The sequence below is a fragment of the Anomalospiza imberbis genome, chromosome 7, assembly GCF_031753505.1.
Source record: "Anomalospiza imberbis isolate Cuckoo-Finch-1a 21T00152 chromosome 7, ASM3175350v1, whole genome shotgun sequence".
In the NCBI taxonomy this organism is placed as follows: domain Eukaryota; kingdom Metazoa; phylum Chordata; class Aves; order Passeriformes; family Viduidae; genus Anomalospiza; species Anomalospiza imberbis.
In genome coordinates, this window is record NC_089687.1 from 531141 (window position 1) to 552649 (window position 21509).

The 21509-nt window shown below is 53.3% G+C and overlaps 1 protein-coding gene across 1 annotated transcript; it reads left to right on the forward strand.

The window, feature by feature from the left end:
- The first annotated feature begins 1157 nt into the window (after positions 1 to 1157).
- Positions 1158 to 21360, forward strand: ACVR1C (activin A receptor type 1C). The gene is made up of 9 exons (XM_068195051.1): positions 1158 to 1323; positions 8542 to 8772; positions 15369 to 15608; positions 16880 to 17110; positions 17433 to 17600; positions 18328 to 18484; positions 19222 to 19346; positions 19459 to 19589; positions 20701 to 21360. Exons 1-9 carry the CDS (start codon positions 1251 to 1253, stop codon positions 20824 to 20826), a joined length of 1482 nt encoding a protein of 493 aa, XP_068051152.1. The 5' UTR covers positions 1158 to 1250; the 3' UTR covers positions 20827 to 21360.
- The last annotated feature ends 149 nt before the right edge of the window (positions 21361 to 21509 follow it).

The window sequence follows — 21509 nt, forward strand, 5'->3', positions numbered from 1 at the left end:
CCGGCTCCAGGCTTTCAGAAAGGAAACAGTAGCAATTTTTCCTCTATTGTTTTATTGCTCTGACACCCAAACCTCCATATTTTATTAGATCCTGGCAGGTATTTTCTGACCCCCTGCAGTATTTCCCGAGCAGTGAGGTGAGCAATACTCTGCTGTGCTGTTTCAGTGCAATAGAACATCAACCCATAGGGACTGCTGTGGGAGTCATGCTGGACTTCACTGCACTGAGATGTTGCACTTCCCACCACACTTAATTGAGGATGGGGTGACATGGAAGTCCTGAGTGTCTTCCCAGGATCTATTTGAATGACAATTTTAAAAGGAAGAAAGTACGATAGCAGCTTTTTCTGGTGCTGTTTAACAGCCACTTGATCCCAGTACTTGGGTTTCATCTCTGCTGTGTCTGTAATGTGGTGGAGGGCAATTTGTTTTCTTGCAAAAAGGATTTAGTCAGATGATTTTTGCTTGTGAAGGTGTAATCACAGAATCCTAGAATAGTTTGGGTTGGAAGGGACCTTAAAGTTCGTCCAGTGCCACCCCCTGCCATGGGCAGGGACACTTCCCAGTGTCCCAGGCTGCTCCAAGCCCCGGCCAGCCTGTCCTGGAACACTTCCAGGGATGGAGCAGCCACAGCTTCTCTGGGCAACCTGTGCCAGTGTTTTTCTTCCTAACATCGAATCTAAATCTCTTTTAGTTTAAACCCTTTCAGATATTGCAGAAACACTGCAAACTGTTCAGCACGTTGCTTCTTATGGATGATTCGGTGCAGCCCGATGGAGAAGTCCCAGGGCAGGTGCCAAAAGGCACTGGTGGGGATTTGGCAAAACTTCCGAGATTAGAAATCGTCCTTGTCCAGGGCCGGTTTTGCGCATCTCTGCGGGGAGAAGCCCCGAGGGCGGCGCGGAGGCCGGGGCGAGCCCCGGGGCCTCGGGAGCCGCGGCCGGGCGGAGCGGGGGCTCGGCGCGCCCCTCGCCGGCCCCTGTCCGCTCCCAGCGCCCGGGGCTGCCCCGGACCCCGCCCGGCCGGGCCCCGCTGCCCGTCCCGAGGGGCGGCAGAGCCGAGCCCGAGCCCCCGGCCCGGGGAGCGGGGGCAGAGCGGGGCGGGGGTCCGGGCGGGGCCGGCCCGGGCCCCTCCCCGCTAAAGCCGCTAAAGCCGCGGGCGGCGGGGCCGGTGAGCGGCACCGGCGGGAGAGCGGCACCGGCACCGGCCCGGGAGCGGCACCGGCCCCGGAGCGGCACCGGCCCGGGGCCATGCGGGGCGCGCCCGGCTCCGCGCTGCGGGCGGCGCTGCCGCTGCTGGGCGCCGCCGTGTCCCTCTGCGCAGGTACGGCGGCACCGGGAGCGGCACCGGGAGCGGCACCGGGAGCTCCGGGAGCGCGATGGTCGGGGCGCTGCGCTAGAACCCCGCTTATCCATCCCGGCCGTGCGCCGTCGCCGTTCGGGGGGTTCGGGCTCTCGATGCCTTCAGTCACGGCCGCGCCTACCGGGAAATGGGTCAGCGGGGACTTACCGGAGCGGAATCCCTGATCCGTGGGGCTTCCCACGCCATCCCGGGCGGATCCACCCCGGGGGCTCCGGCGGCGCCCGGGGACCTGCTCGGGGCCAGATCCTCAGACGAAGCGACACCGGTGCCGGTGAGAGGACCTGTCACGGTGCCCTGCGGTGCCCGTGCCCCATCGGAGGCGTCCGGGCCCTTCCACACAGGTTCCTCTCCCAGGTGGCAGGTGATGGGAGGCGCTCCCTCCCCTCAATCGTCCCTTTAAAGCCTAAACCCGCGCTCTCTAGCAGCACTCTGCAAACCGGCGGTAAGCAAGGCAGCGTGCCACATAATACTTCACAGGTTTTCTGTTAGGTTTACTGGATTTTCCCTTTCTCTCCGTGTTTTCACCAGAGCAGTTTCCTTGTGTGGTGCTCGTTAGGACCTTGCAGAGAGGGCAGGTCACAGCCCCGGGTGCGGGGAAGGACCGTGCCCTTGCAGCGGCCCATCCCTGCTCAAGGAATCCCTGCTTCTGGGCAGGGAGGAGGACCAGAGCTCAGCTGTGGGCTGTGAAGTGCTTCTGTGTAGTACTGCACACCTGGTGACCTCTGGTACCTCCACAGGGTGTAAAACCTGCTCCGTAAGGGCTCTTCTCCTTATTTCTCTGGAGCTCTGCTGCGTTTGGGAGTGACCCCAGGGACAGGCAGCCCGGCGCAGCCCTTGCTGTCCCGGTGTGCCCGAGTCAAACCGGAACATTGCCGCGCCGTGGCTGTCACCATTCCCTCTGCAGAGCATCCAGAGCACGATGGAATCGCGTCGGGTTTGATTGTTTTGTGTGTCAAAGTCTTGCATTGCTTTGCCCTCCACAGGTGCAGGGCAGGGTCCCCTTCTCCTCGCCTGTCCCAGAGCCTGGCTCAGGCCTGGGGCTGTGCACAGAGCAGACAGGCAGGTGTGTGGCAATAGAGGGGACAGGCAGTGTGACTGTCTGGATGGAAAATTCCTTGTCCAACCACTCAGATGTGACTTTAGGAGCTTTCAGTGCTGGGGGCTTTCTTGTGCAAGCGATTCCAGCCTTGCAGTGCTGTCAGCCCTGGGTTATCTCAGCTGCCTCCCCGTGGAGTTTGTACCCACAGCCCTGGGCCTGCCCTCAGCCCCTCACGGGCTGGGACCAGCAGGTTCTTCTTCAGCTCTGTGCGTGTGCTGCACGGCACAAAATCCCTGCACCCGCAGTACTCTGCTGCGCCACTCGCGTCCCGTAAAGCACTACCTTCCCAAGGATACCTCGCCTGTTCAAACCTAAAAATGTCCTTTGGCAGCTTATTCCACCAAAAGTCATTTCCCTGGGTGTTGTAGCCCTTTCCCTGCCCTGTTTATATTAATTTCAATGCCTGGACCCAGCTCCCGCCTGCTGGGTTTTGCCTTGGCTGCTGAGCTTTTCCAGAATGGGGATTGTGAGCATCCAGTATCCTCCTTCCAAAATGATGATACTTGCAAATATTTATAAAATCATTCCCCAGATGTTTATTTAAGAAATCAAAACTCTGGAACTCTGTGATGTCTCTCATTCAAAGACATTTTCTCCTCAATTTTAGAACAAATACTTTTCCTCTCTTTTCTACATCTTTCTAGTTTTTGTCCTGTTTGGTATCAGCCCTTCTTACGGTGAATTTATGTAGGGAACTTTTCCTCCAACTATTTTCTTTCGGAGCCCTCTCCAGAGGGGGAACTTCTCCATATTTTTCATAATACTCCAAAAAGCAGGTTTGGTTTATCTCAGACCTGTCATTGCTCAAGATTCTGCTTTTGCCTTCTGAACAAATGCGTTACGAGAGAATAAATTTGTCACTTCCCTGGCTGGGGCTGGATCCGTCCCTGCTGTGCTGAGGAGCGGCCTCAGCACGCCCGGGCACCGCTGGCACTGCAGCAGATGCTGCAGGGGGAGGAGGGGGGCACTCAGCAGCTGGGGGCTCGGGGCTGGAAGTGCTGCCTGTGCCATCACCTGTGGCAGCTCTGAGAGTCCCCAGCAGGCACGGGTGGATGGGCTGTGCTTGCTGGATACACCTGTGCTCTGCCTCTGCAGTGGCACTGGCACAGGCACCCAGGGCACCCGGGGAGGGTGGTGAGGCTGCCTGAGGGAGAGGAGAGAGCTTCCTCCTGCTCCCTGGAGCTGTGCTGCCTGGGACACCTGGGCTGCCCAGAGCTTTTGAGTACGTGTGAATTGGTGAGTACCCGACCCCTTTCGTTTTCTAATTGTGATCTGTGATTTCTTCATAGAACCTTCACACCTCTCCAGAACTGCCTTTGACATGACAGCTCAGTTTCTTAATCCCTTGCTGTCTCTCCTGAAACTCTTCCTACTTGTCCTGTGCCTTTTTGGGGTGGGTGACAGCATCTGATCGCACACGGCAGAGCAGGGCTGCATCTTCTCCTGGTGTCTCCTGCTGGTGCTCTCACCACGAGCTGAGCAGTCGCCCAGCACTCCCCGGGGGGCACAGCCCTCTGTTCCCAGTGGGGTGAGTGTGCTGGTCCCTGCTCGGGCACAGCTGAGGCTGTTTGTCCTTCTGTGCGATGTGACTGTCCTCTGGCTGGTCCCTCAGCACGGGGCAGGGATGGAGTCCCCAACCCTGGAGGGAGCTGGCAGCCGCGTGGGTGTGGCAGCTGGGGACTCGGGTTAGCAGTGGCCCCGGCAGTGATGGAGGAACAGCCGGACTCGGTCTCGAAGGGCCTTTCCAATCCAAAGAGCTCTGTGATTCCATGGTGAAATAGTTTTGCAATGCTCTGGAGTCAGTGCTGCTTGTGCCTGGAGCAGCCCCTGTCACCCCCTCACCGTTCCCCCCGCGCAGCTCCCGGGGCACTCAGCCCCTGGGCCACGGCTGGAGCTGCTGCTCCCCGCTGCCCCAGACCTCGGCTGCTGCCAGAGCACCAGCCTGGAACCAGGCTGACTGCTGAGGAGCAGGGTGGCTCTGCCTGCTGGCAGCAGGGCTCCTTTGCCGTGGTCAGCTCCCAGCAGCTGGAGAACAAGGGGCTGTGCCAGACCCACGCCCTCCTCACGGCACCTTCACTGGGACCTTCCCTGGATTTTGTCCTGGCTCCATCACCAGCAAGGGGCTGGGCAATGGGAAACAGCCAGTCTGTAATTTTTAGGATCTCCTTTGAGCCCCTTCATCCCACAGTGAAACTTTTGTCGGCTGGGACCCTTCTAAGCTCAGTCAGTCAGGTCCAGGTGTGCGTCCTGCAGTGTGGAAGCATCCCTTCCCCAGGGATGGAGGTGGCCAGGGGCAGCTGTGTCCTGGCACTGGGGTCTGTGCCCGAGGCAGGGGATCCAGGCCGTGTGGAGAGCCCACAGTCATGGGAGCCCCAGATCTGTTATTTGGAAATAAAATGAAAGTGTATCTAGAAGGGCACAATAGACAATGACTGTACAGAATGATCAAAGATGGAAATGTTCTGAATATTCAGCATTTCCTCCCATCAGGCCACTTAGATCTTTGCTTTCCAATTTAATTTTGAAATGCTCCACTGCTAGCAATGGTGAGTAGTGATGGATTATGACTTAGTGGAAGATTAGTGCTCTGTTAATCTGTGTAGTAAAAAGTCTGTGCTGTGTGTAGAACCTTGTGTGGTTTGTAAGAGAGGGCAGGTCTGGGCTTTGCTCCCCCAGAGTTTTTAGTTAAATTCCGTTAGCCCCATGGTAACAGTGGGCTTGTGTTAAGTGGTCAATTCCTTCCGTTTAACTTTTGAAGTTGCTCTGTCTATCAGTGTGTTAAAATTATCCGTTGTCTTCATGAAGCTGGTGTTTGAGCTCCTGCTCTTCCATCTCTTGTTCCCGTGCAGTGTCACACTTGCTCCTCAGTTTTCTGGTGATTCCTGTGCTTGGTGCTGACCCTTGCTGGCGGAGGGGTGGAAGCACACAAAACCATCTCCTGTGTTTGCCGGGAATCAGGTGCTGGCTCTGTTCCTCCTGCTCGTTACCCATTGCACGGTGTGGCTGCCCGTCCTGTGTGTTTTCTGGCAGTGGCACTGAAAACTAAAAGGCAGCAAATGTCACTTTTTAGGGAAGAATATTTTCTCCTCTGAAGACCAAGTCATCCTGCCCTTGACGGATGGTGGGACTAATCCCAGAATCTGGTGTGTAGTCCCAGCCCCTATTGCAATAACAGCAGGAAAAACGTCCTTGAAAACCATGTAAGTGTTAAAAATGCCAAACCCAGGAAACCTCTGCTCCTGGGGTGTCTGTACCCGAAATCTGCTTTCCTTGTGTGCATCTCCCGTGCCCCTCCTCGTGCCTTCTCCTGTTGTTGTGGGGCCCTGTGAGTGCCAGCTGCCCTGGGAGGGGACCTCTGTCCCTCGGGCTGTCCGTGCCTCCTGTCCCTGCCGGAGGGAGCCTGTGGGGTCCCAGTCCTGCCCTGCTCTGCCCTGGCCCTGGCCCAGCTCTCCAGCCCAGGTCCCGCTGGCTCTGGGGAGGGTCAGGGCACATTTGGGAGTGACTGCTGCAGAGCTCCAGGCTCAGAGAGCTGGCCCCGTCGGTGGCCAGGTCTGGGTGCCTGGCATGCTCTCTGCAGCCATGGCGTGTTTCAGTTGTTCACTTTCTCCTAATTTCTCAACCAGAGAATGGAATGTTTTAAGGGAATTGTTGTGCTAGAGTCAATAAAGGAGTCCTGTTCGTTACCAGATTAAAGAGTGCCTTGTTTTGAAAGTTTGGGAGCACATTTTCTGCCCGCCTCTTTGATCCTTTAGCTCTTTGACAGTCACCTTACCCCATTCCTTGGTTTCCAGGGTGGTGGGAGTCCTGACTTTTGCCCTGAGACAGAGCATCACCAATGGCATTGCCAAGACTGTCCTCGGGAATGGGTTTGGGGAGGGAGGAAGCAGTTCTTGCTGCATATAGGATTTCAGTCAATGGTTGCAAATTCATTCTCTTTTCTCGTGCTGTAAAGTGGCTCTGTGGGAGGGAAGCAGTTCAAAGGTGGTGCTGGCTTGGACAGTGAGAGGAAGAACTCCCATCATTGTGCTGTCACCCCTCTGGCCTGTAAGCTGAGGGGAATGCCTTGCTGGCTCTTCTGGGACAGCAGCGGGGGGAAATTAGAGGAGCTATGCTCTCATTAGATTAATTAGATCAAATTAGATCCAGATGTGTGGTGTGAAACTTGGGATGCATTGCCAGTGGTTGTAGGTGGGCTGGTTATGGAACTGACCTGGACAATTGTCTCTGATGGAAGGGGCTGTGAATAACCAGGAGCAGCACTGGGGCTCTCCTGATGGAGCAGAGCAGATAAAACACGAACTCTGGTGAGTGCTGTGTCCCCGAGGGTGTCAGCAGGGGTGGGGACATGGGCTCCTTGGAGCAGGAGAGGCTGCACAGGTGTCTGTGGGGGGCACAGCGGGGCTGTGACACCGGGTTTGTCACCCCCTGCTCGGTGGGGCGGCAGTGGGAAACACCTGGATCTTCCCAAGGGCCTGTTCAAAAGGGCCCAGAAACCTGTATTTTTATGGTTGTATTCAATCGTCCTTCTGCTCTGTTAACAATGGTTCTGGATGGACACAAATGCTCTTGAAAACAGGGTCAGGGATTTGTAACTGCTGTGTGATTTCTATCAATTTTTCTGCATGAGAAGTCAGCCAGCAGCACAGGCAGGTATCTGAGGAACCTGAGACTTCTGCTTTTGTAGAATTATATTTAAAAGTGGCCTGTGAAAGTCTTCTGTGAGGAAAGTGTCTTGTCTTTCCCGCAGCTCCAGCTCTGATCGTGTCTCTGAACAGATTCAGCCAAGTTTTCCATTTTTCCCCCTACATGAGGGCAGGATTTGGTGGTGCAGAGCCCTTGTCGTCGTGGCAGTGGCTGTCTCAGTGTGCTCAGGGTGAGGGTCAGAGCTCCCCAGCCATCCTCAGCTCACCCCATGTCTGTGGGGCTCGGAGGGGCCCCTGGGGCTGCTCGGGATGTGCAGGGACAGTTTTGATCAGCTCTGTTCTCAAGTAATCTGCAAGTACAGAGCATGGATAAATCTGTCAGTTATCCACTGCAGATGACGTAATAAAGATAATTTTCCATCTTATTTTTAGGCTGTGAGAAAGGGAAAAAAACACCATAATGACGTGTCTAAAGCCCCGAAGACACTTGCAACAATCTTAGACTCATTTCCTCAATAATGCTTTTATTTTGCAGTTTTGGCCATGATGTGCTTTCCTTCTGCTAGATCTCTAATTTATTTGGGTCTGATGAGTCTTGCTCCTGGCAGCAGTTTTAGAACCAGGGTAATGTCTTTAAGGAGAAATTTGGCTGCTGTGCTGTGAGTGAAGGATGGTGCCAGCTCCTGTGCCGAGGGAGAGCTGGGCGCCTGGCACGCCCGGCACAGACACGGACACGCCGTGCCAAGGAAGTTTGTGCCCCCAGCACTGGCAAGCCCGCCACTAACCCATGTTCTACTTTTCAACTCTCTCTTAACCTTAAATGAAAGCAAGCCCCTCTCCCCCACAATTCCAAAAGAAACAGAAAGATTTATGGCTGAAGTTATTGTCGTGAGTAGAGCAGGGCTCAGTCTTGCAGAGCTGGAGCTGGCCCAGAAAGGGCAGCCTGGACAAGGTGCCGCACCTCAGGAGACCTGGGGAGGAGGAGGAGGAGGAGTCTGTCCTTGAGCCCGTGTCCATGCTGGGGTGCTGTGTGTTGGTGACATGGCTCAGGGCTGTCACCGAGTCAGCTCTGGCACACCTGGGCTGGCTGCTGTGGGCAGATGGCTGCACAGGCAAGGGGTGCCGTGGTTTTGGGAGCCAGCTTTCAGGGGAACTGCTTCTTGGGGTGGCCAAACTTCTCCACCACAAAAGACAGAGGACATCTATAAAATCCCCCGGGACCGCGATTTAAACACTTGTCACGTGTGGATGCTGGGGACCTGTGCTGTTGGGGGTGTTCTGGGACACCTGGGACACCTGGGACACCTGGGACACCTGGCTTCCTGCTGCAGTGCAGGACCCCATTCCCAGCACGGGTCCTGTGCCAGCCAGCTGGCGCGGTGTCCTCGGGGCCTGCGTGCCAGGGCCCTGTCCCCACGGCTGCGCCCTGCTTTCCAGGCCTGCAGTGCGTGTGCCAGCTGTGCGAGCACACCAACTTCACCTGCCACACGGAGGGCGCCTGCTGGGCCTCGGTCATGCTGGCCAACGGGCGCGAGGAGGTGGTCAAGTCCTGCGTGTCCCTGCCCGAGCTCAACGCCCAGGTCTTCTGCCACAGCTCCAAGAACATCACCAAGACCGAGTGCTGCTACACCGACTTCTGCAACAACATCACGCTGCGCCTGCCCCTGGGTGAGTGCCGCCTGGCCAGCGCTGGCCCCGGGCTCGTGCGGCGGCTCCGGGCGCTGGGGGAGCCTGCCCGCGGCTCTGGGGGCTGGCTGGGACGCTGCGGGCTGTGCCCCAGCTGCTTTCAGACAGCAAGAGGTAAACCGCAGCTCTGCCCGCAGCAGAGGGGATTTCTTGCATTTCTCGGGGTATCCCAAACGCTGGCTTCGATGTCCCACGGGCACAGGGTTTTCTCAGGGCAGGAGCAGTGGGGACCCCAGGGCACTGCCGGGACCTCTTTGGCTGAGGCAGTTTCAGAATCTGAGCCTTGGGTGGCCGTGGTTGAGGTGAGTAGCCTGTGAGGCTGTGGCAAGCACATTTCTCTCTCTCTCTCTCAGGGTTTTTCACAGAGGTGCACAGAGAGAAGATAGAGAAAACAATTTCTATTCCTGCTGCTTGTTTTTCCCATGTGGAATGTGTTTGGAGAATTGTTCACCTGGGGTGATTGCTTGGTTGGATTCTGGTGAGGATTGTTTGAGCTGATGGCCAATCCAACCCACCTGTGGCTGCACTCTCAGAGAGGGTCACCAGTTGTGAGGAGTTAGATTTGGTAGTTAGAACAAGTAGGTTTGTAGTGTTAGTATCTCCTTTAAATAGTATATGAATGTGTTATAGCATAGTTATAATAAAGAAACCATTCAACCTTCTGAGCTGGAGTCACACATCAGCATTTCTTCCCACTGGGTTCACCTGCATTTACAATATGAGGCAGCTGCTCTGTGGTGCCACCTTGGTGTCACCGAGCCCTGCTCAGCAGGGATGGGAAGCTGTGAGATTCCCGTCCTAATGAGAGGGAGGAAAAAGGCTGGCACTCGCAGGAGCCCTGTGTGTTACCCAGCTGGGGCAGTGTGTGAGTCTGCCAGGCTCGAAGCTCTGTAATGAAGTTATGAAGTTGATTTGGTGCTTTCTACAGATAAATATTTCTACTATTTTTAGCATAATTTTAGTTTATTTTTTTGTTCTTCTTTCCAAGATTTGTGTTTATTCCAGGCGCTTTTTTAAAAAAGGTGGAAAAGATACTGTTTTATCAGATAATACCTTTTTATATACTTACAACAGTGAGATATGTTTCAGGTAAGAAAGATGCAAAATAATTCATAATTTAAGATTGTAACTTGAATTTAAGATGCAAATTAAGATGTAGTTCTTAGTGGAATTTGGAAGGCTGTTGCTGGGCAGACCATGGGGGAGCTGCTGTGGGAGCCTTGGGCACTGTCACCTCCTGGTGAACCCTGGTACCAGCCTCACCTGTGCCGTGGGGCAGGAATCAGGATTACTTAATTGGTGCTAAGGATAATTTGTATGATGCTTGTATCCCCACAGACAACTGGGGATACAAGCATCATCAAGTCACTCTAGGACATTGTTTTCCTTTCAGCTGACCACAGAAGGAACACACTAATTGTGGTCATGCTCTAGAAATAAAGTGCCATGGTGGTTTTTCCAAGCTGGGAAGAAAGCTGCTATTTCTAGAGGAGCAGCAGAGGCACATCTGCTGTTCCAGCACTTGAGCTTGCAAAACCTCTAGTTTCATATTTCAGTCCTCAAAAAAAAAAAAAGGACTGAATTCTTACGCTGAGCCCTTTGCTCTGGAGGTTCAGGGGAGCTCGTGTCAGCGGGAATTGCAGCAGTGCACTGCGGTTTCCGTGCTGGCCCTTCCCGACAGCCCCTCCTCACACAGCTCATGCTGTCAGGAACTGGCCTGGGGACAGCTCCGGGGCCAGCCCCTTGTCCCAGACACCTGACAAGTGGCACTTGGTACAGACACCTGGGTATGGAAGGTCTGTTGTGCCGTATCTGTATCACCTGTATCTCTCTTTCTGTATCTATCTATCTATCTATCTAATCTACCTATTTCTATCTATTTATCTGTCTATATCTCTATCATCTATCTAATCTATCTCTATCACTATCATCTATTCATCTATATCTATCTATCTCTATCTATCTCTACCATCTATATCTATCTATCTATCTATCTACCTCTATCTAACCATAACTATCTCTGTCTCTCTATTTCTATGTCTATCTCTATTTTCTATATCAATCTCCTTATATATATATATATATATTTGTGTGTGTGTGTATATTTCTACCTTTGTATGTATATACATATATATATATTTATGTTTATACATATATATCTGCCCACTTAGCTGCTGATTTATTTATCTATCTCCATTAAGCAAGTTCTAGATTAAAAGTGGAGCATGTGGGCAGGAAAAGCTTGCCTTTAGGCAGGAGTGATTCTCCTGGAGGAGGAGAAACCCTGAGAAGGTCCAGCATGGTGCCCACCCCTGCTAGATGAGGCAGGACCTAAGTGTCCTTCTGGGACACAACCCCACCCTTCAGCTCCTCTCCCTGGCTGGATGGGGCTGGGAGCAGCCTGGATTGATGGAAAGTGTCCCTGCCCATGGCAGAGGCTCGGAACCAGCTGAGGGTTAAGGTCCCTCCCAGGCCATTGTGGGATTCTGTGACTGTAATTAGCAAAGCTTTATGTTGTAAAGGAGTGCCTGGAGAACAGAGAGAGCATCTCTGAGGGCAGAGAGCAGTGTGTGCTTTGGTGCCATGTCTGAATTCCCCTGGCAGAGCTGCGGATGGCAATGCCTGCCCCAGCCAGCACAGGCTCTGGGCTGGGGCCTTGGGTGACAGGAGCTGAATATTCCCTTCAGGTTTTTGTTTTTTTTTTTTTCTTTTTTCTTTTCCCTACAGTGTCTGAAAAATCTTTAAAGATGGATTAAACCTGGATCTCTGCTTTTATATCCTGCTTCTTGTGGGCAGGGATTTCATTGTGGCACGTTGTATTAGCAGGTGAAAATGTTGAAGTGCAGGATGAGTTTGCAGTAACTGGCGTTTTCCTGTGTCACCCTGGATTCCTCTCCAGGTTTCTGCTGGTTTAGCTGGGATGCTTTGTGCCCCAGCAGGTGACTTGAGATCAGCCTGTCCGGTCACAGCAGGGCTGCAGAAAACACCTTGAGTGCTGCTGCCTTGGGGGACCTCCCCATGATAAATCCCAGACTGTACATCCCTCATGCTTGTTTTCTCTGCAGAACTCACCACTGTCCCCTCAGCATGGAACAGGCTGCCTTGAGTAGATGCTGATCAGACCTAGATTTTTACAGCTGTAGATCTGTGTCTGACAGGATTTTTGGGCCATATTTGAGACCTGGGAGACAGAGTTTGTGATCTCTGCCTCCCCTGCAATGTGAGTGGAGTCTGTAGTCATGGTGGAAGCTGGAGGAACTTAATTTTAGACTCCAGCCCAAACTGTATTTTTGAAATGGTTTTAAGTATTCTGTAGAGCTGACTGGAGCCTCCTCATTAAGAGAATGCAATAGATTTTCTTACTACATTGGAAAGAATATGTAATTTTGCCCCTTGAGCAGCCTGGAAACACACACAGTTCAGGGCTTTTGGAAGCCTTGCAGTGGAAGCTTTACAGTGTCAAAAGCAAATGCTGTGTGTGAGAATGTCTTTTCCACTGGAGGGAAAAAATATTTTTTTTTTTTTGCTGCCTGCAAGTACTATTTTGTTTACAGAAGCTGGACCGTAAGTGCACCGCATTGTGAAACTGCTGAGCACTGCCAGATGTGCTGGTTTTGGGTCACACGTGGCAGCGTGTCAGCCTCTGCTCTTGGTTAGCCAGTCAATGGACAGAGCATCAGCGCTGGTGTGCAGTACTGCACACTAGTGCAGGGTGCTGCTGCTGGACGTGCAGCACCCTCAGCCCTGCTGGAGCTGCTGGCCGTGCTGCCAGGGGCAGGGCTGTTCCTGGGGCACGCAGGTCACTGCTGGAGCAGGATCTCCACTGAGCCTGGGGGCCAGTCTGCCTGCGTGCCCTGCCCAGGCCCTTCGCTGCAGAGAGTTCTCCCTGCTCAGAGCCTCCTGATGATTTTCCTTCTGTCACTGTTTTTGTTACTGCGGTGGTCTAAGAACAATAAACTTCTATTTTGTTCATGTCACATTGTTTTTCAGAAGTTGGTGGGAAGAACTGACGTGGTGTGGTCAGCGCCGCCTGCGTGTTTGTCTTCAGCAGCCCCTGCTGGGGAGGAATGAACCTCATTCCCACCCGGAACGAGTCTGACAGGCCCTGCAGGGAGGATGCTGTCTTGGATGGCACAGGGGAAGTGCTGAACAGCCAGGGGACAGCCCATGTCCTGTGCTTTGTACCCACTGTGAGCCTGTCCCCCGGCTGGCACAGAGCCAGTCCTGCTGTCCTGCACAGAGCCAGTCCTGTCCCCTGCACAGAGCCAGTCCTGTCCCCTGCACAGAGCCAGTCCTGCTGTCCAGCAGAGTGTCCCCTGCACAGAGCCAGTCCCTGCACAGAGCCAGTCCTGCTGTCCTGCACAGTGTCCCCTGCACAGAGCCAGTCCTGTCCCCTGCACAGAGCCAGTCCCTGCACAGAGCCAGTCCTGCTGTCCTGCACAGTGTCCCCTGCACAGAGCCAGTCCTGTCCCCTGCACAGAGCCAGTCCCTGCTGCCCTGCACAGTGTCCCCTGCACAGAGCCAGTCCTGCTGTCCTGCACAGTGTCCCCTGCACAGAGCCAGTCCTGCTGTCCTGCACAGTGTCCCCTGCACAGTCAGTCCTGTCCCCTGCACAGAGCCAGTCCCTGCACAGAGCCAGTCCTGCTGTCCTGCACAGTGTCCCCTGCACAGAGTCAGTCCTGTCCCCTGCACAGAGCCAGTCCTGCTGTCCAGCAGAGTGTCCCCTGCACAGAGCCAATCCCTGCACAGAGCCAGTCCTGTCCCCTGCACAGAGCCAGTCCTGCTGTCCTGCACAGTGTCCCCTGCACAGAGCCAGTCCTGTCCCCTGCACAGAGCCAGTCCTGCTGTCCTGCACAGTGTCCCCTGCACAGAGCCAGTCCTGTCCCCTGCACAGAGCCAGTCCTGCTGTCCTGCACAGTGTCCCCTGCACAACGTTCCCTGCACAGTCTGTGGTGGCAGGGCTGGTTCTGTGCGGTACCAGAGCTCCTGGGGTAGGGGATCTCTCCGTGCTGTACTCCATCCCTGGTTCAGGGAAACCTCAGCCCTGTGGAAACAGAATGTAAAGTGTTTAGGAGATCCCAGCATGCCAGTTAACAAGCAGCAGTTCCAAGGAGGAATCCTGCTCATAAATCCTCTTACAAACCTCCTGGGTCACCCCTGGAGCAACCTCTTGAAGTCATTAAAGGAAAAACCTGTGAACAAAACATACCAGCTTTGTGTTCAGTAGGGTTGGAGTTGTGCTGGTGAACAGAACACAGTTGTTCTGGTGTGGTGTTGGCTGTAGGAAGGTAGCAGTGGGTGCTGAACCCATTTGCTGCTGCTTTTGAGACCCCACATGACTGTGGTCACTCTCAAACCCCAGGCTGAGGTGTGCTTGAGGCCCAGCTTCTCCCTGAAGGGAAGGAGTGACCTGGCATGGGGTGGAGTTCATGGTGCTTGCATCTTCTGCAGCCCGGATATCTTATTTGTACTCATGGCTCTGCATGTTGAGGTTCCTTTTATGGGTCATATTTCTGGCTTGTTTTATTTTGGGGGAAAATGCTGGTTGATTATTTTTTTTAAACTTATTTCACATTTTGGGGACATTAAAGGAAACAGGTGTGTATTCCAGTGCAAGTGAATCCCTCAGCAGTGTCTTCCTAGAGCTTCTTGATACAGAGCTCCTTGGGTGGTGATCAGGCTGCTGGCCTGAGACCAAGCTCCCTGCACAGGTGTGTGGGGGAAAGGCTCCCTCACTCACAGAAACCTGGTCTGTTCTGTCTCCTGGCCAGGACTACGGTGGGAAAGCATCGAGGGGAGAAAAGCAGACTCAGGGGTGACCTTATCACTCTCTACAGCTCCTGAAAGGTGGCTGTGCTTAGGTGGGGTTGGGCTGCTCTTTCTCCAGGCAGCACTGACAGAACCAGAGGACACAGTCTCAAGCTGCACCAAGGAAAATTTGGGTTGGATATTAGGAAAAAGTTTTTACTGAAAGAGTGATAAATTTCTGGAGTGATCTGCCTGGGGAGGGGGTGGAGTCACCATCCCTCGATGTGTTTAGAAAAAGACTGGATGTGGCACTCAGTGCCGTGGTTTAGTTGAGGTGTTAGGGCATGGGCTGGACACTCGATGATCTTGAAGGTCTCTTCCAGCCTGGTGATTCTGTGTGATTCTGTGAATCTGTGTGGTTCTGTGATCCTGTGTGATCCTGTGTGAATCTGTGATTGTGTGAATCACTGTGATTCTGTGATCCTGTGTGATTCTGTGAATCTGTGATTGTGTGAATCTGATTCTGTGTGATTCTGTGATTGTGTGATGGTGTGAATCTGTGTGATTCTGTGATTCTCTGTGAATCTGTGATGGTGATCCTGTGTGAATCTGTGAGATTCTGTGATCCTGTGTGAATTTGTGATTGTGTGATGGTGTGAATCTCACTGTGTCCCAGCCCTGCAGCCCCAGTCCGTCCCTGTCCCTGTCCCTGTCCCTGTCCCCGTCCCTGTCCCCGTCCCTGTCGCTGTCCATGTCGCTGTCCGTGTCCCCGTCGCTGTCGCTGTCGCTGTGGGCCCTGTGTCACGGCTGTCCCGTGTGTCTCCCAGCAGCGGCGGCGGAGGCTGCGGGCCGGGCGGGGCGGCGCCCGGCGGCGCTGGCGGCGGCGGTGGCGGTGCCGCTCTGCGCCCTGGGGCTGCTGGCCGGGCTGCTGGCCACGGCCCGGGGCCGGCGGCGCCGCGGGGCCAAGCCGCCCAACGTGGAGGAGCCGCTCTGCGAGGGCAGCCTGCTGGGCTCCGGGAAGACGCTGAAGGATCTCATCTCCGACATGACGACCTCCGGCTCCGGCTCCGGTAGGTGCGCTGCGCTGCGCTGCCCGCCGCCGCGGGGTTCGTGCCGGGGCTCGCACCTGGCCACCCCGCACCGTGCTCCTCCTCTGCCACGCCGCAAACACTCGGTTCTGTGCTGGAACGGAGGCGCTAAAGAAGGGAACTCGCTCAGAAATCAGAACCAAGTGTGAAACCCAGCGCTGCCGGCTGATGCAACGTGGCAGATAATGAAAGGTGCAAAGCTCGCTTGAGTGGGTCAGGATGGTGCTGCTGATTTTTTTTTTTTTTTTTTTTTTTGTGTTTCATAGCAGAATAACGTTCCTCCAAATTCTTGTTTTGAGCAGAACATTCATCTTTTTAACATTTTTCCCATTTCGGATATCTTGCCTACTGTGATGCCTCCATTGCTATTGAGAACTTGTTAAACAAAAAAAAAACAAAAATAGGTGGGAATTCACAAATTCCAGCTCATTTGACAAGTGACATGTCTGGGTTGTATAGCCCAACTTTCCCTAACTAGAGCTTTTATGGAAAAGTATGTGAACTATGCTTGCTTTTATTTGTAAGTGAAAAATGTACAAATGGTGCCTAATTTAATTTATTCCCATGAGCTGCATACCTCTGAGGATTAAGTTGTTGTTCTTCCTTAATGCCTTTTCACAGCTCTAATGAGCAGACTTTGGCTTTATTTATGCTGAAGTTTTTAACTGTTCCCAGCCATCCCTGAGCCAGGAACAGGGCTGGACTTGAGCAGAGCCAGAGCCTTATGCACCGTGGTGATTTGTTCTGACTTCAGCCAAAATCAAGGTTGCAGTTATTAAAAAAACCAACAAAACAAAAACAAAACCAAAAAAACCCAAGGAATCATTCTTTTTTTTTTTTTTTTCTTTCTAAGTCCCCAACAAACACAGAATCAAATCAGTCCAGGCAGGGTTTGTGGCTGGAAAAGCACAGTGGAGCTGCTATAAATAATTTATTTTTATTTTCAAAAATTTCAGCCAGAGTAGAGCAACTAGTTGACTGCAGGACAGCTGCAGTCTGTATCAAACCAAATGGAGTAGCTCGGGCCAAATTTTAAGATTTTTACTGGGGTTTTAAAATATTTTTCCTATGTACAGACACTGGGAAGTAATATCAAAAATTCTGATTTGAGGAGATATTGGTTGGGAGTGGATTTTCCCTTGGCAGTCTTGGAAAGCAAAGCCATGAGTGCAGCTCTCTGGGGAAGGCCAGCGTTGGGGTTTGAAGGTCCCAGCTGAGCCATTTCACAGGGGCCTGTCTCTCTTTTTCACTAGGCCTGCCTCTGCTGGTCCAGAGAACCATCGCCAGGACGATTGTCCTGCAGGAAATCGTGGGAAAAGGACGGTTTGGCGAAGTCTGGCATGGGAAGTGGTGCGGGGAGGATGTGGCCGTGAAAATCTTCTCCTCCAGAGACGAGCGGTCCTGGTTCCGGGAGGCAGAGATCTACCAGACGGTCATGCTGAGGCATGAAAACATCCTGGGCTTCATTGCTGCTGACAACAAGGGTGAGCAGCGCGGCGTGCGCAGCTTCCGGCCTCCTGCACAGCCTTTCCCGCCCAAATAGTTCTTTGCTTCTCTGTGGTGGCCTTGGGAGGGCTGGTAATGGTTGGACTCGGTGGCCTTGGAGTGCTTCCCAGCCCCAGTGGTGACACTCACTGAATCCTGAGTGTCTGTGCCAGCACAGCTTTCGCTGCCCATCTGAAGCACGGCCCTGAGCGGCCCTGAGCTCCTTCTGGGGCCACAGCTGGCACACCTCCCTGCTTGCATTCCCCAGAAAGGGAAAGGCTTTCCCTAGCTAACATTTGTAATACTGCTTCCTCTGGCTAGATAATGGGACGTGGACTCAGCTGTGGCTTGTCTCCGAGTACCACGAGCAGGGCTCGCTGTTCGACTACCTGAACAGAGGCACGGTGACGGTGCAGGGCATGGTCAGGTTGGCACTGTCAGTGGCCAGTGGCCTGGCCCACCTCCACATGGAGATCGTTGGCACGCAAGGCAAGTGCTTCCCTCCCGCTTTTCCTTCAATTATTTTAAGGAGCTTCAGCGTTCTCAAGAACGCTTATGGGTGACGTGGTACTGTGAAGTGTTTTCCAAACCGCTGGCACCAGGGGGAAGTGTGAGTGAGAGTGGTGCAGGCAGACAGGGAAGAGGGATGTTCCCTTCCTGCTCCCACTGTCTGCACTTTAACCATGCCTCTAAAGAGATGCCTACAGAAGCAGCTCTGCTCAAGGGGAGTGAGTGCTAATGAAGGAAAAATTAGGAAAAATTTCTTCATGGGAAGGTTTGTCCAGCCCTGGCACAGGTTGCCCTGGACATTGGTGGGGTCACCATCCCTTAAAAAGTTGTGTGGATGTGGCACTTGGGGAAATGGGTTAGTGGTGGCCTGGTCAGTGCTAGGTGGGACTCAGTGATCTTAGAGGGTTTTTCTGACTCAATCCATTCAGTGAGTCTGTAATTTTCTAAATTAATTTGGACGGTGAACTTCCAGTTTCTCTCTTTGTGTTTTATTCCTGAAACATAGGTATTGAAAAAAATGCCCTTAAAGTTTTCTTTTGAAGTTAAGAACATTTAGCAGAGCTTTGCTTGCCTCACAATAGGCCTCAATGTTTCTGTAGGGTACAGTAACAAAAGTGAATAAAACTGTTTTTACATCCTTGCTCCTTATATTAAAACCCACACCGTTGTTATCAAACTTGGAGGCGGTTTCTCTTGCTGTGAACAGGGAAGCCAGCGATCGCACACCGGGATCTGAAATCCAAGAACATCCTGGTGAAGAGGAACGAGACCTGCGCCATCGCCGACCTGGGGCTGGCGGTGAAGCACGACTCGGTGCTGAACACCATCGACATCCCCCAGAACCCCCGCGTGGGCACCAGGAGGTGGGTCAGGCAGTGCAGCCACCATCCTGGCTCCGAGGGGACGGCCCCTCGCAGCGCTGCCCTCCGCCAGCCACGTCCCCTCTGGCCTGGCGGCGGGCAGGGGTGGCCGCAGCCCCGCGGGGAGGCTGGCTGGGGGAGGGAGGAGGCTGCAGACCCTGCTCTGGACTGGAGCTCTCTGCCCCACGTGGGGCGTTATTGCAAAATGCAGGCGAAGCCGGTGGGAAGAAATTATGATGTTTGACTAGTTCAGAAGGTTGAATGATTTCTTATTATAACTATGTTATAAATACATTAATATACTGTATAAAGGAAGATATGAAAACTATAAACTTGTTTCAACTACTATATCTAACTCTCACAACTCATGACCCTGTTCTTGAGAGTTCAGACACAGGTAGATCGGATTGGCCATCAGGCTCAAACAATCCTCACCAAAATCTAATTAAGCAATCTCTGCAGGTAAACAATTTTCTAAACACATTCTACATGAGAAAAACAATGAGCAGAATTAGAAACTGTTTTCTCTTTCTTCTCTCTGTGCACGTCTATAAAAAATCCTGAGAGAGAGAAGAATGTCCATGTGACAGGGCATGGTGTGCCAGTCACTCCCGGTGCTCTGGGCTGGGCAGGGCACAGCTGCCAGCACCACGAGGGGTCACAGGGCCCCGGCACGTGGCAGCACAGCTGTGGCCTTTTGTAGGAGCTGCCCCAGCCAAGTGACCCTGTGTGCCCCAAAGGTACATGGCCCCCGAGATCCTGGACGACGCGATGAACACGAGCATCTTTGAGTCCTTCAAGCGTGCAGACATCTACTCCCTGGGGCTGGTGTACTGGGAGATCGCCCGGAGGTGCTCTGTTGGAGGTGAGGCTTTGGCCTTTTCGTCCAGTCCCGGGTCGGTTTGGGTTGGAAGGGACAGTAAAGCTCTTCTCATTCCACCCCTGCCATGGGCACCTACACCATGAATCTTCCCCAGGAATCACTGAGGAATACCAGTTGCCTTACTACGACCTTGTGCCTTCTGATCCTTCCATAGAAGATATGAGAAGGGTTGTCTGTGAACAGAAGCTCAGACCAAGTATTCCAAACCAGTGGCAAAGCTGTGAGGTAAAAGCAATTTTCTAGTTTATTCCAGGTTTATTTTGTAAGTTTTTTTCTAGTTTTATTTTGTTATTTATATTTTCAAGTTTAAATTTAGACAGAACTTTTCAGTGAGAAATAGGGCACTCAATGCTCAGCTTCTCCTGAATTTAGAAGCTTCAGATGTCTAGCTCTCCTTCAGATCAATACAGAGAAAACTCTGCACCAAGTGTTCAATGCTGTCCAGGGCAGGTCTTAATTGATGCTGCTGCTGCAGTGTCACTGTTTCAGAGCACTGCACTTTATCTCCCTGTACTAAAACCGGAAAGCAGGGGTGGTGGTTGTATCTCTCTCTGGCTGTTGTCTGTCCCCCTGCAGACCCTGTTTGTACCGCAGGTGCTGTTTCTGTCCCCAGCACCTGTCTGTACCTGCTCCAGTCTCTATCCCCAGCCCCCGTCTATACCCACTCCCGTTTCTGTCCCCACACCCTGTCTGTACCCGGTGCTGTTTCTGTTCCCAGCCCCTGTCTGGGCCCGGTCCCATTTCTGTCCCCCTGTCTGTACCCCGTCCCGTCTCTGTCCCCAGCCCCTGTTTGTACCCCAGGTGCTGTTTCTATCCCCCAGGCCCCGTCTGTACCCGGGTCCCATTTCTGTCCCCTACACCCTGTTTGTACCCAGGTTCCATTTCTGTCCCTGCAGACCCTGTCAGTGCCCTGTCCCCTCTCTGTCCCACCCCTGTCAGTGCCCCGTCCCCTCTCTGTCCCCAGCCCCTGTCAGTGCCCTGTCCCCTCTCTGTCCCACACCTGTCAGTGCCCTGTCCCCTCTCTGTCCCACACCTGTCAGTGCCCTGTCCCCTCTCTGTCCCAGCCCCTGTCAGTGCCCTGTCCCCTCTCTGTCCCCAGCCCCTGTCAGTGCCCTGTCCCCTCTCTGTCCCCAGCCCCTGTCAGTGCCCTGTCCCCTCTCTGTCCCACACCTGTCAGTGCCCTGTCCCCTCTCTGTCCCCAGCCCCTGTCAGTGCCCTGTCCCCTCTCTGTCCCCACCCCTGTCAGTGCCCTGTCCCCTCTCTGTCCCCAGCCCCTGTCAGTGCCCTGTCCCCTCTCTGTCCCACACCTGTCAGTGCCCTGTCCCCTCCGTGCCAGGCGCTGCGGGTGCTGGGCCGGCTGATGCGGGAGTGTTGGCGTGCCAGCGGCGCTGCGCGTCTCACCGCGCTGCGCGTCAAGAAGACGATCTCGCAGCTCTGCGTGCCCGAGGACTCCAAAGCCTGACAGCTCCCGCGGGACGAGAGGGGAAGGCGTTCCGCTGTCCGTCTCTCCACGCGTGACGGTGTTTTTGTTTCTGCTCTACCTCAGACGATGTGGCTCAGCGCTGCGGTGCCCGAGGCAGGGCACCGAGCTCGGGTGCAGTGTGCGGCCGTGGGACCGGGCAGCTCGGGACTTGTAGCTCGGGTTTGATACAGCAAGTCTGTGACTTGCTTTGGCTTTTTTCTGTAAATCAGACTCCAGTGAATCACAGGAAGGAGCTTAAAGCATCATGACAGTGTAAAAATACCTTTTGCTGTTGTGCTTTTCATCCTTGTCAGACCCCAAACGTCCTGGAAGTGTCTGGTGTTGGTTAAAGCCTGTTTGTGAGAGAAACCTCATGTTCTGTCCTCCAATCAAGTAAAAGACCAAATTAACCCAGCTTTTTACCTGATTTTTTTTTTTTCAGGGATCTGAAAAGTGGTTGTCAGTAAATGCATTTTGATTTACTATATTTATAATTAAGCAAGCAATTAGAAAAGATGGAAATTCCACTAAGTGTGTACACTGTGAACAAAACCATTGAGTCAGTTCCCTATTAACACTGATTTTTATTGTCTCAATTTCACATACAATATCATGGTTAAAATTTGAGTTGTTTTACTCTGTCTTTTGCTCATTGAAGAGATCAATTAAGTGACAACTTTTCC